The sequence below is a fragment of the Pongo pygmaeus genome, chromosome 6 (genome assembly GCF_028885625.2).
Source record: "Pongo pygmaeus isolate AG05252 chromosome 6, NHGRI_mPonPyg2-v2.0_pri, whole genome shotgun sequence".
NCBI lineage: Eukaryota > Metazoa > Chordata > Mammalia > Primates > Hominidae > Pongo > Pongo pygmaeus.
In genome coordinates, this window is record NC_072379.2 from 99,638,519 (window position 1) to 99,652,691 (window position 14,173).

Below are 14,173 nucleotides of genomic sequence, written 5' to 3' on the forward strand. Positions count from 1 at the left end.
CTTACTGTGAATATCTATAGTGATGAGCAATGGCATTATTGGCACAGCTAGCCTTCAGAATATTTGCTCACCTTATGCCAGCATGAAGTTTACACTGCCGTTAAAACCACTGCAATTTTTACAGTTTTTTTTAATAAAGCTCTTTCTCATACATTCTTACTTCGTCTTCACAACAACCCAGGGAGAAGAAAAATGGAGTGGAGATTTGTCATTTCTACCTGCCAGCATTCCAAGGCCCTTTCTACCGGGGGTGGAGGGGGGGTGGAGGGAGAGACTTTTTCTACCGGGGGAGGCTCCTGAGATAAAATCGGTGGATGGTAGGGCTCCACCTCCCTCTCCCTCTACTGAAATCAAAGAAGAGTGCACATCTCTTCTACTTCCTTGGCAAGCCCAAGTGCTCTCACATGATGGAGGCTCAGCCAATGAGATGATCCTGCCTAGAAATGAGTGAATCAGAGCAGCTGAGGACACTTTGGAGCCCATGCTCATGGAGGCAGTTTGCACTGTGGGTTGTCCCTTTGGCAGTAGAACCATCTGGAGATTTCAGGGCTATCAAAGGCAACATAAGTGTCTGGAGTGGACTCCTGTGTTTCTGCCATTTTTTCTCATGGTTTTTCGGGCTTTCCCCTTGATATGGCTTGACTGTGTCCCCACCAAAAATCTCATCTTGAAATATAATCCCCATAATCCCCACATGTCAAGGGAGAGACCAGGTGGTGGTAATTGAATCATGGGGGCAGTTTCCCCCATCCTGTTCTGGTGATAGTGAGTTCTCACTAGATCTGATAGTTTTATAAGTATTTGTTAGTTCCTCCGGTGTTCATTCTCCTTCCTGCTGCCTTGTGAAGAAGGGGCTTGCTTCCCCGTTTGTCATGATTGTAAGTTTCCTGAGGCCTCCCCAGCCGTGTGAAAATGTGAGTCAATTAAACCTCTTTCCTTTCTAAATTACCCAGTCTTGGGCAATTCTTTTTTGTTGTTTTTTGTTTGTTTGTTTGTTTTTTTGAGATGGAGTCTTGCTCTGTTGCCCAGGCTGGAGTGCAGTGGCGTGATCTCAGCTCACTGCGACTTCCGCCTCCCAGGTTCATGCCATTCTCCTGCCTCAGACTCCATTCTCCTGCCTCAGACTCCAGAATAGATGGGACTACGGGGGTCGGTCAATTCTTCATAGCAGCGTGACAACGGACTAATATATCCCTCAACTAGCCATCTTATATATTTATATAGCACATCCCTATCACATTTAACTTGAGTAGGTTGTGGTTTTTTGCAGCCCAGAACACAGGTGATTAGAACAATTATTGCTCTTCCCCACTTATAGATGAAGAAATTGAGCCTTACAGAGGTTAAGTAACTTGCTTGTAGTTATATAAAAAAGCCAAGCCTAAATTCTATGTCTTCTGGTTAATGGTCGTTCCTTTCACAGCACATCTTTTACCCAAATGTGTTTAGTGACCTTTGCAGACAGTGAGGTGTGCTTCCTTCCTCCTGTATATCTCCTCCATTGCAGTGCTTACTCCTATTTCCTGTTATAATGCTTTTCTGTTTGACATCAAATTTGGTCTCCCTTACTGGACTGTTGAGCATCTTGGAAGACAAGGATTATATTGTATTCATCCTTTTTCTCTCAAACATATACTGGAGTGCCTGGGTGCATAACTTAGTACCAATAAAGATTTTAATGAGTGAGCAAATAAGTGCATAAATTACTCAATTAACTGAAAACACTGATATAGGTTCAAAGTTTGTGCTATAAGATTGATTTCAGAAAAATATGACCCATGTTCTTTACCAATAAAAATTTTAGGATATTTTAAATAAAGTGTTTTACCTTGAACATATCAAGATGTTCACAGCCGGGTGCAGTGGCTCATGCCTGTAATCCCAGCACTTTGGGGGGCCAAGGCAGGAGGATCATTTGAGGTCAGGAATTTGAGATCAGCCTGGGCAACATGGCAAAACCCTATCTCTACTAAAAATACAAAAATTAGCCAGACATGGTGGCGCACGCCTGTAGTCCCAGCTATTCAGGAGGCTGAGGCACAAGAATTGCTCGAACCTAGGAGGCGGAGGTATCAGTCAGCCAAGATTGCACCATTGCCCTCCAGCCTGGGCAACAGAGCAAGACTCTGTCTCAATAAAATGAAATAATAAAGGTGATCACTTAATAAACATTTATTCCATGATTATATGCTAGGTTTTAATATGGGAATAAATAAGAATGATTCTCTTTTCAAAAAAGTGCTGCAGATGGATGGGTGAAAAAGATTATTCCATAGCTCAGATAATGGAGCTATGGGCAAAAAAAAGCTGTGGTAATCTGAAGAGTGAATAGAGCAGCAGGCGCACTGTCAGCAGCCATGGGAACCACTAGACTGGCATGGGGATACAGCTCTAGGCAGGATGCTGTGCACATCAAGGACAATAGCCATAATCCTTTGAAAGCTACAGAATAGCAGAACGTGCTTTGCCTTTTCAGAATAGTGTGAGATTACCCCACTACAAAAAAATTACCTGTACTCTTAACATAATCATTTTTTAAAAGGTTATAATCAAGTCTTGTTATAAAAAATTCGGATAATTTTAAAATTAACTATGTACCGCTTGGGAATAACACATAAGACTATATTTTGGTTTGGCACAAAGATGAGAATAAAGATAGATCTATATCTCTAAGCATTAAAGTCCAATGCAACAGAAGGAACAAATAAATATGTATATATAGAGAGAGAGACACATAGATAGAAAACCATATATATATGTATGTGTCTATGTATGTACATACAAAATAGGATAAAAATGTGTTAATATAATTTCCATTCTTCACAAATTATGTACATGGTAGAAGAAATATTTAACTCCAAGAATGTTTTGGTATTGTTTGCAGACAATTACTACGGTACCCCAAAGCCGCCAGCAGAACCAGCACCATTATTGTTAAATGTAACAGACCAGATACTTCCAGGAGCCACTCCAAGTGCTGAAGGAAAACGGAAGAGGAATAAATCAGTGAGCAACATGGAGAAAGCCAGTATAGAGCCTCCTGAGGAGGAAGAGGAAGAGAGGCCTGTGGTCAATGGAAATGGAGTAGTAGTAACACCAGGTTAGTCATTTACATTTTTTATGGGTTCATAAATTTACTGTTTTAGATCTAAGATATATATGTACACATATACATAGTAAGATATATACACAGATACATAGTAAGATAAATATATACATATATATTTCTTATATCTGTGTGTTCACATGTAATTATTTTAATTATCTTCAAAGAGAGAAGATTATGATATCAAATGGAAAGGACATGGAATTACAGAAGTTGAAAGAATATGTCAAAAAAAATTTTGGCATATTTTCAACTACTTTAATATTTTATTTCAATTATATAATATTAGTAGCAATATAGTGAATGATCAAAACTTCTATAAGATATTGCAAGTCTTATATATGGTTGTGTAAAGTTTTGAGGTCTTTGTTAATATTAGAGAAAATCTATTCTTAGAAATCTTGCTATGCTTGCAGTTCTCTCAGTAGAGTTTGTCATGTGATTTAGTTTACAACTTCAATGAATATAATTTTCAAAATCGCTACAACTGCAGAATGCCCATATATTTGTTTCTTTTTCCTTACCACCTGATCTGGAAACATGAAGAATGTATCTTTATACATTAACAATGTGAAGCCACTACCTTGTAGAAGCAAAATAATAGCTGTGCCCTTGATTTATAATCATTGTACCACATATGTGAAGAATTAGACACAAATATAAAATGTGCTTGTGCAAAGTATGGATTTGCATTTTTCTTATTCTTATTACTTAATAGAGTATCAGAAATAGATTTTTAAAATAAAATTATTCATAATTAAATATTACCAAAACAACAAAACTATGGCATTTTGGTAGCCTCTTGGAGTAAGTTTCCAAAATTTCATTTTATTATTTATTTTTTAATGGTAGCATAGCAGTGGGCATTAAAAAAATCTAAAGTCCGTATTTAAAGCTCTTAAAAAACTGTTAGCGTGTGTACCTTTCGTACATATTATTCTTAAGGTATTTCTTATTACCACTTTGATGTCTATATTTTCATGTTTATTGTGCTGTTTCTCTACTAACATAGTATTGGAATTTTTATGCTGTTATTTTTATCAAGGAACTAACATAGTATTGGAATTTTTATGCTGTTATTTTTATCAAGGAACAACTTCATAAGCTTACTTTTTATCTTCCTTTTTCAAAATGCCTATAAAACTGTTCTTCATTGAACATAAGATGAACATAAGGAGACCAAATATCGAATTTGTGCTAATCAAGGTATAAAACCTAAGGTGCTTTCATCTTGATTACTCAGAGGAGGACAACCTCCTCCATTAATATCTGTTAGTTAAAATATGTTAACTGACTCTAGCGTCATTGATTTCTAGATACAAATGCTAAAAATAACTATAAGTAATGTAACATCTCCTGTGAAATGATGTGGCAATTTTCAAGCAATTAGATACCTTCCTCTTTTTTGATTCTGAAGTATCTGTGTCAAAATATTTGCTTTTAATTATATAATTACATTAGAATTAAATCGATGGTACATAGCTTTCTTAGCTGATCTTTGATATGAGAAGCTGAACAACTCAGCTGGGTTGAAGCAATAACCACAAAAGAAGCAGAGGCTGGGGTCATATAACATTTGCAAAGTTTCTTACTGGTTAACATCTTGTGGTTAAAAACGTAAAAAGTATATTCCTGCTAAACCAGGATCATTGATCCCAATTTCATTTCTTATCTGTGTAGGGCAAATAAAATGAACTATTCTTGATCCACAGACTTTTAAGCTAGAAACTTGTTTAATTATGGGGCTTACTGAATCTAGAAAGCAAAATTTCCTTCTATTCATACCTTACCCATAAGGATGATGTGCTTTTATGGTTAGGAGGTCTTCATCACCCCCAGAGAAACTGGATAAAACTGAACTCTTTTTGATCAACCCTAGCCATATGACTGTCTCTGGATTCCTCAGCATGACGATAGTAGAGAACAACTATTAGCCAACTCTAGGTTTTCAAGACAGTCAATGGATACTGCCAACAGTGGCTCTGTAAATAAGCCTGCTGGACAAGTGGCCCTTATACTGTGCTTTTCTTTCCTGTTATGGGGAGATGAGAGATATACAAATCAGGCAGCCCTTCACCCACTGTTCAAAAATGAGCTGAACAGTCTCAAACCAAAAAATGGTACATCATCCAGTATTAGAAGTCCTTTGACAATCCCGGTCCTTGAAATGTCTTTGTTTCTCTTTACGTTTATTGAGTAGAGACTTTAGGAGTTTCTTTGACCTCCTCTGATACACATTTCCCAACTCTTCACCTTTTGAAACTCATCACATTGGTTTTTTTTTTTTTTTTTTTTTTTTTAGCACAGTGTCTCTGCCCTGCCTTCATGTTCTTCACATTCTTCACATTCACCAGACACCAGATTTCAAAGAAGACTGAGAAGCATGTTCCTAGCCAGGTGCGGAGGCTCATGCCTGTAACCCCAGCACTTTGGGAGGTCAAGGCAGGCGGATCACTTTCATAGGAGTTTGAGACCAGCCTGGGCAACATGGCAAAACCCCATCTCTGCAAAACACACATACACACACAAAAATTAGCCAGGCATGGGGCACACACCTGTAGTCCCAGCTTCTTGGGAGGCTGAGCTGGGAGAATCACCTGAGCCCAAGGAGGTCAAGTTTCAGTGAGCCATGATGGTGCCACTGCACTTCAGCCTGGGCAACAGAGTGAGACCTCGTCTCAAACAAACAAAAAGAGAGAGAGAAACATGTCACTTAAATTTTAGTTAACGCTGCCCTATATCAACTAACTATAGTAATAATTAATATCAGACTTCAATTCAGAGCATAAATATTATAATCAATGAGGCACATTTGGAGAATACAAAAAGCATATTGAGGTAACATTATTCCATTACAAAGGAATATTGATAATAGTAATAAGCAATAAAATAATTCACTTCTTTTGAATGCTTACCATGTGTTAGGAGTGGCCTAACCTCATTATAGGTATTAGTTCATTTAATTATCTTAACTGTCCCGTTAACTAGGTACTACTTTACAGATTAGAAAACTGAGATAGTTTGCCTAGTAACTGGAGTTCATATGTAGGAAAACTTGGTCCACAATCCATATGTCTGGCTTCCATGCTATCCTGAGTCTTATATAACCAAATACAAGCATAAATATATTTCTTAGTGATGTATAAACATATAACCACTATTTTACCTGTATATCTTTCAAAGTGGCATTATAAATTTCTAGTTACCAAAAACTTCATATTGCTTTTATTTCCTGAAATCATGTACAGTGAACTTACATCCTTCTGTGGGTATAAAAAATTTCTAGTTTTTAAAATTCTGTGCATGTACAAGCATCAAATCTACCAATATTTGGCTTTGTATATATTTAACCAAAACTTTGCTCTAAGTAAATAAAGGTTGTAGGTGATTCCTCGGTTTATATCTGATACCTATTTTTTTTTCATCTTTTCTCCTTTGAACTAGAGATTATACTTAAACTGCAGTTTTCTTTTTCTCTCAGACCTTATCTATATAAAGTCAATGACCACCTTTAAATATATAAGTTCTTCAGTAAGTTCTGCTAACATTATCAATGTTATCGAAATTCACATGACATGTGAATATTTATTTTACTGAGTGTTCTTTCCTTCTGCTCAAAATTGCACCAGACACATAGAGTTAGCCCATGGTGCCTAGTAAAACCATATAATGATTTTTCAGTGTCAGGACAGAAATATTTCTCCCTCTGTCATACATTGCCTTGGTAGTGGAAATCAATACAGTTCTATCCTTAGATATGTAGTTTTATCCTTGTCAATAATAAAAAATTAGAAACATAAAAATAAATAATAATGGCCACTCTCCTCTAATGGATACAAACAATGGACCAGACATATAATACATATATTATCTCTAATCCCATAATAATTCTATACTTATTTTATGAAGGAGATACTGAAATTTTGCTTAAAGTCCTTAACTAAAGTAAAAGTTTATTTACTGGCAGAGTTGAGATTCGGATCTAGTAATACCTGAATTCATCCGCTCTCCAACACATGTCCCAGAACTGTTAACCATGCCAAAGACAAAGGGACTTCTGACCTCCCCAAAGTAAATCGCAATCCTGCAGCTTAGAGGATTTAGTCTACATTGTATTCCATTGTATTTGTCTTTTACTAGGCTCACAGCAGTGATGTTAGATTTAATGACAAGTATGGTGTATCCTTACATCACCTTACAGATTGTTTTTGAACCGATGTTTAAAATTTATATCCCCTGGAAACCTTAACATCACCTTTATTTAGATATTTTCATCTTTCTGTTTATCTTGTTAGAGTTGATGTCAGCCCCATGACTTCAAATTCTATAGATTTATCTGCACCCTTTACTGCTCTCCTGTGTTTATGGTATATTTCTAACTACTGCCAACTGGACAGCATCACCTAAGCATTACTTCCGCAACTTAAATGCAACACATTTCACTTAAACTCTTCTCCCACAGAACAAGCAAGCAAACCAATTCACAAAGCCCTCTACCTGATTTCTCTAATTCTACTTTTCACCCATATTCCTCAGAATTATCATTTTGTTTCTTTTCCCCAGTGTTGGTATTGTTCATTAGGCACAAAAGGGCCTTTGGCTCCCATCCTTGCCTTCGAAATATCACTGCACCATCCTAGAGCACTGCCTTACTAACTCATTTGTGGACTATAGTTCCCTAACGGATCTGTATGCCTCCAGGATCCTTCCTGATCCAATTACCTTTTATTCCACCGTAGGTAAAAATTCGTGAACCAAAACTAGGTCATGGCAGGGCACGATGACTCACACTTGTAATCCCAGCACTTTGTGGGGCTGAGGTGGGTAGATCACTTGAGGTCAGGAATTCAAGACCAGCCTGGGCAACATGACAAAGCCCTGTGTCTACAAAAAATATAAAAATTAGCCAGACCTGGTGGCACATATCTGTAGTCCCAGCTCCTTGGGAGGCTTAGGTGGGAGGATCACTTGAGCCCAGGAAGGTCGAGGCTGCAAGGAGCCATGATTGTGCCTCTGCACTCCAGCCTGGGTAACAGAGTGAGACCCTATCTCAACAAACAACAACAACAACAAAAACATGCAACTATCCTCAAAACTTGAATGAGCTTCCATTTCCATTGGTTCAAATTCCTACATTTGACAAGAACATCTCTGTTAGCATTGTCCCCCATTAATCCTGTATATAAACTCCCTTCTGTCATCTACACTACACACACAAAACATTTTCACCTGTGTGATCAGGCCATTCCCACATTTGAATTCTCTTTACTCAAAATCCAATAAAAATTTTTCTTATTTCCTGGGAATCCCTTGTTGACTTTTCACAATGAAAAGTTAAAATTGATCATCTCTGAATGACAATAATACAATTTGCACTTTTCATATATTTGGAAGGTATTAGCCTGGTACTTGTTGGTAACTTTTCATAATGTGCATGTCTGGCATCCCCATATATGTATTGTAAACATTATTAGAACAAGGCCCTTTTTTTTTTTTTTTTTTTTTGAGATAGAGTTTCACTCTTGTTGCCCAGGCTGGAGTCCAATGGTGTGATCTCGGTTCACCGAAACCTCCGCTTCCCGTGTTCAAGAGATTCTCCAGCCTCAGCCTCCCAAGTAGCTGAGATTATAGGTACCAGCCACCACACCCGGCTAATTCTGTACTTTTTAGTAGAGATGGGATTTCTCCATGTTGGTCAGGCTGGTCTTGAAATCCTGACCTCAGGTTATCCACCCGCCTCGGCCTCCCAGAGTGCTGGGATTCCAGGCGTGAGCCACAGCGCCTGACCGAACAAGGACTTTTTTAATTTTTCTGTTTGCCTGTTCAGCGATTAGCATATATCTTTAAATGTTTCAAGTACTTAGTAAATCTTTATTTTTTAGTCAATCTTGTCTAATCTCTAGAGGATGTCAGTTTTACTGTATCAACTGATGACATTCCTTTCATGCTCATTTTACACTATTCAGTATATTCAATATGCAGTGTTTCCTAAGTTTGAAGGATATATCCCTGATCCTATATTCCTTCAAAAGTTGTATAACTAAAAAAAAGTATACAGAAGTGCATTTTAAAATACATATTCTTAGAGATGAGAATTAGCCAGCCTCCCTAGCTTTGGCAATACCAAAGATAGATAGATGGTTAATAGATAAGTCGACTGAATTTTTTAAAAGATTGAACTCTCCTTCAGGAAAGCAAGATCATGTAAACCAGAGTAATTAGGTTAAGCTTTCTTGGATTTCTTTTATTTCATGAGTTACCTGCTAAACTTTTCCGGAAAGTAATTCACTATTATCTTGTAGCTTCCCCTCACGAGTTATTAGTAAGCCTAGTGCAAAGAATTAGAAATGCACATATATTTTAAAAGCATTTAAATCTCTCTGTTAATACACACACACACACACACACACACACACACAATGCCAAGAGGAACAGAGCCCATGAGAGCTACCTTCACCAACAAAGAGAATACAGTATGTGTACACAGAGCTGCCTTCTCCAGGCCCCCAAGCCTGCAATTAGTGCAAATGAACTGCATCTCCCGGAGAGCAAACAGAGTGTCTCTTATGTGATCACCGAGTGTCCTCAGCAATGATCTCAGTTCACCATTACGGACCCGCATCCAGGTCCTGTGCTGCTTGGCACGCTGACTGTGCATGCACCATCAGTCCTGGTTCTGTGAATGAGACCCTGTCACTGTCAGAAGAATTATGTCCTCCCTAGTGAATCTCGCTGTTTTCCTGTGAATAATGCCTCACTCTGAAACCACCCCAACGCCTATGCCCTGCTTATTTTTGTGTGGGTTCACAGAGACTGCGATTTGTGTATCTACCCAGATATTTATCTTCTTTGAGCAGGCTGAGAAGGGCTTAATTTTATGATCTTGTTCCCAGAGTACTGGGTTTTATCTCTCCATTGAATGGGAAAATTTCTGGGGCTAGTTTAAGTTAGCCTTCTAAAATTAGATATTCCATCTATAAATGACCGGTATTCCATCTTTTCTTGATTGAAAGTTATAACTGCCCTAACTGTGAAATGTTCTGACTATCTAGGTGTAATTAAAAAGTAATGATATCACTAGAGTTTGTGGTGATTGTAATTATAGTATTACTATTAATAATTTTATAACTATAATGGTAATTACTATTAATATTAAACTATTATAGTGATTGTAAACATACCATTTTAGTAAGGGAAATCAGGACTTGTTTTGGAAGTGTCATTTTAAATCAAGGCACAGTCATGCTTTGGTTAAACTGAAAGTAATGGATGTGAACCTCTTTAGTCCTTTTTGTTTTTTTGTTTTTTGTTTTTTTTGAGACAGTTTCATTCTTATTGACCAGGCTGGAGTGTACTGGCGTGATCTCAGCTCACTTCAACCTCTGCCTCCTGGGTTCAAGCAATTCTCCTGCCTCAGCCTCCCAAGTAGCTGGGATTACAGGCATGTGCCACCATGCACAGCTAATTTTGTATTTTTAGTAGAGATGGGGTTTCACCATGTTGGTCAGGCTGGTCTCGAACTCCTGACCTCGGCTGATCCACCCGCCACGGCCTCCCAAAGTGCTGGGATTACAGGCATGAGCCGCTGCACCCGGCCCTCTTCGTCTCTTAAACAGATTCAGCATTGCATGCACTCAATCTCTGGGGAGAGTGTTTCTCTACTTCTCTGCAAGTTTACGTAATTTGTGTGTGAGGGAGATTTCATCCATGAGTGAGGAAGGCAGAACAAGAACAACCAGCGTAGCACCTCAGGTTTCTCCAGCAGTTACAGAAAGCCCATGGAATTGTGAAAATGTTTAAGTTTCTTCAGGTTCTCCAGGCATTCTTAGAATCTAAGCTTTTTTTCTAATCACAGTCATATATTCTCTGTAGGTCTGATTTTCACCCGTGCCCGTGTGTTTCTTATAGTTCTCCTCAGGAAAGAGATTATGATTGTTGGTGCGAAATCGCAGCTACTTTATTGTCAGTGATGGCTGTAGTTATTTCTGGCTGAGGACTGGCCTTTCTCTCTGAAGGGGGCATAAGGTCTCTCTGAGCACCCATTCCTTCTACCTGACTCTATCAATGGGAACGGTATTCTGATGTTTTTTCCCGTTTGACTTTTTGCCCTCATCAAAAAATACTTTGACTACAATTTCGCCCCAAAGAATAGCTCTTGAATTATCAAGATCAAATTTAAAGTCTTCCTAATTTTCTCTTTCATCTCCTTTGAATTTCCTGGAACTTCAGAAAGTGGCCTCATGTTTTATATAATACTATGCTCCTGATTAAAAAAAAAATTGAAGGCAAGCTCTAAGAAATGTTGTATGTGCATGTTCTTTATTTCATACCTTGCTGTGGTTTTTTAAGTATGTCAACATTTGTATCAGTTTCTTTCACCCCAAACTTTGTTAAGGATTTGGGGGACTTGTTTCTTTATGATAAATATCTTTAGATATTTTCTTCTCCACTGTTAATCTAAAATAATTTCCTCTACTAATCTTTCTGTGATTCTTTTCAGTTTAGTTTTTATGTCTTAGGAAATATTTTCCTTGTCACCTTCTACCCACAGACTTTGAATTTTCTATTTTCATAATTTTCCATATTGTTCTTTTAGTAATTCAAACAATTTATAACTAATTGTGGGTTTTAGATATAGAAGAAAAATAATTTTGAGGCATGAAGTATGCGTTCTCAGTAATTCACATATCCCTGGCTAGACCCCTGAATAGAAGAGATGTAATTTGCTTATAAATATTACATATATATTGGGAGGCCGAGACAGGTGGATCACAAGGTCAGGAGTTCAAGACCAGCCTGGCCAACATGGCAAAACTCTGTCTCTACTAAAAATACAAAAATCAGCCCATCGTGGTGGCACGCCTCTGTAGTCCCAGCTACTCGGGAGGCTGAGGCAGGAGAATCGCTTGAACCCGGGAGGCGGAGGTTGCAGTGAGCTGAGATCGCGCCACTGTGCTCCAGCCTGGGCGATGGAGCAAGACTCTGTCTCAAAAATAAAATAAATTCTAAAAAATTACATATATAAATCATTTCTTCACAGGATTGGGGATTTCTGCTTCCTGGATTGAGGTATCATCCCAAAAATCAGAAGCATAGTTAAACAGTACACTAACTTTCCCTGATTCTAATATCTCCTTCTAGACTTATGTTTTCTCCTTGGCCTCAAATAATAAAGGGAAGCAGTTGTTTACATCTGCAAAAATATGGTATAGATATATTTGCCACACTGTTTAAGGGCCACCACCTCTTTATACTCATATATATATATTTTATATATATATATATTTTTTATATATATATTTTTTTATATATATATATTTTTATATATATATATATATATATATATATATTTTTTTTTTTTTTTTGAGACGGAGTCTCGCTTAGTTGCCCAGGCTGGAGTGCAGTGGCGCGATCTCCGCTCACTACAAGCTCCGCCTCCCAGGTTCACGCAATTCACCTGCCTCAGCCTCCCTAGTAGCTGGGACTACAGGCGCCCGCCACCACGCCCGGCTAATGTTTTTTTGTATTTTTTTTTTTTTTTTTTTAGTAGAGGCGGGGTTTCACCGTATTTGCCAGTCTTGTCTCGATCTCCTGACCTCGTGATCCGCCCGCCTCGGCCTCCCAAAGTTCTGGGATTACAGGCGTGAGCCACTGCGCCCGGCCTCATATCCTATATATGAATTACAATGAATTTTTTTTAGCACTTAGAACCACTTCAGAGCACTGAAGAGTCAAAAACTGACTAAAAGTCAAAATCAACTTGCATAGAAAAATCTCTGAAGGATCACAAAGATAATTATTCTTGCTAACCTGATGGCTAGAGCCCTGGGAGTAGCAGCAGGAGGGAAGCTTGCTTTGCACTGTTTTCCTCCATTGTGCTTCTGGATTTTGTACCATGTGCATGTTTCACTGTGTCAAAATATATATATATATCTATCTATATATGTATATATATATATTAGATGATGAGCAAAAAAAAGTCAGTATACAATGTGCAAATATTTTAGTACCCATATTAGAATTCTTCTCATTTTAGAAGGTTTAGGAAAAGTAAGAAAATTGATAAGAGCATTCTTTGAGCAATAATTGACAATCTTGACTTCTTTTGATCAACTGGCTGTGCAGAATGCGTGACTGCTCCCTTTCTGAAGACACTGAAATGTGTCCTACACTTTTCATTACAGAGTATAATCTATAGTACAGCCACGATGAAAAATCAATTATATAAGTTTACAAATAATTATATATTAGAAATAAAATAATCATAATTTCCCATATATAAAAATCAACACAATGATATTTTTCTTTTGTTCAAATATCAACCCTGAAGTATTGATTTATTTACAAGAGCCTGTGGTTCAAATTCTAAGCCAGCTTCCAGCAGTGAAGCAAACAGTCCTTCCACCACAATCCAATAAAACCTTAGATCAATATAACAAACACACTTTTTAATGGGACTATTGGGTTTGCACAAAAGCATGGAGAAATCTTTAAGCCCCATCACATCCAACACAGTGGCCACTACCACAAATGAGTAGAAACCAGAGTGAGGAGGAGTCAGTTATAAGCAGACTAGAAAGCCAAAGTTGCCCCGGGGGTATATGAGAAGACCAAGCTTTGGACCAATATAAAATTGGGGAGCTGTGTTTCTGATTCTGCTTTAAATCAGTGCTCTCAAAGGTGCCAAAGTGATGCCAAGTTTGTAGCTCGGTAGCAGCCCCTGGTGCCCAACAAAAGCAAATGCAGAACTCTAGAGAATATAATAGAGAACTCGGAAAAGAATGCGTGGTTTCTGAAGATTGCTTTTCCTCCTTTATATTACTTAACCCCATTACATGTCTCTATTGAGGAAGAAAAGCTGAACTGATGCAAACACCTTTTAAAGAAGAAATACTACCTTTATGTATATCCTTTTCTGACATTTGCATTACTTTTTGAAAACCCCTAATCTAAAAATTACAGAAAATTGACCGTACCTTTTGTTTCTGTAGGCAGAAATCATTTAAATTGCTTGACCAACTTAACTACTCCATTTAGTATTATAAATAATAGAATTCAGTGGTAATA

General features: G+C 37.7%; 1 protein-coding gene across 4 annotated transcripts in view; it reads left to right on the top strand.

The window, feature by feature from the left end:
• Positions 1 to 14,173, top strand: part of MAGI2 (membrane associated guanylate kinase, WW and PDZ domain containing 2) — a 1,485,052-nt gene that overhangs the window by 960,219 nt on the left and 510,660 nt on the right. For all 4 annotated transcript variants that reach the window (XM_054494395.2, XM_054494398.2, XM_054494397.2 and 1 more), the window contains exon 4: positions 2,885 to 3,100. In XM_054494395.2, the coding sequence (XP_054350370.1) occupies positions 2,885 to 3,100 (216 nt within the window). The remainder of the gene's footprint in view (positions 1 to 2,884; positions 3,101 to 14,173) is intronic.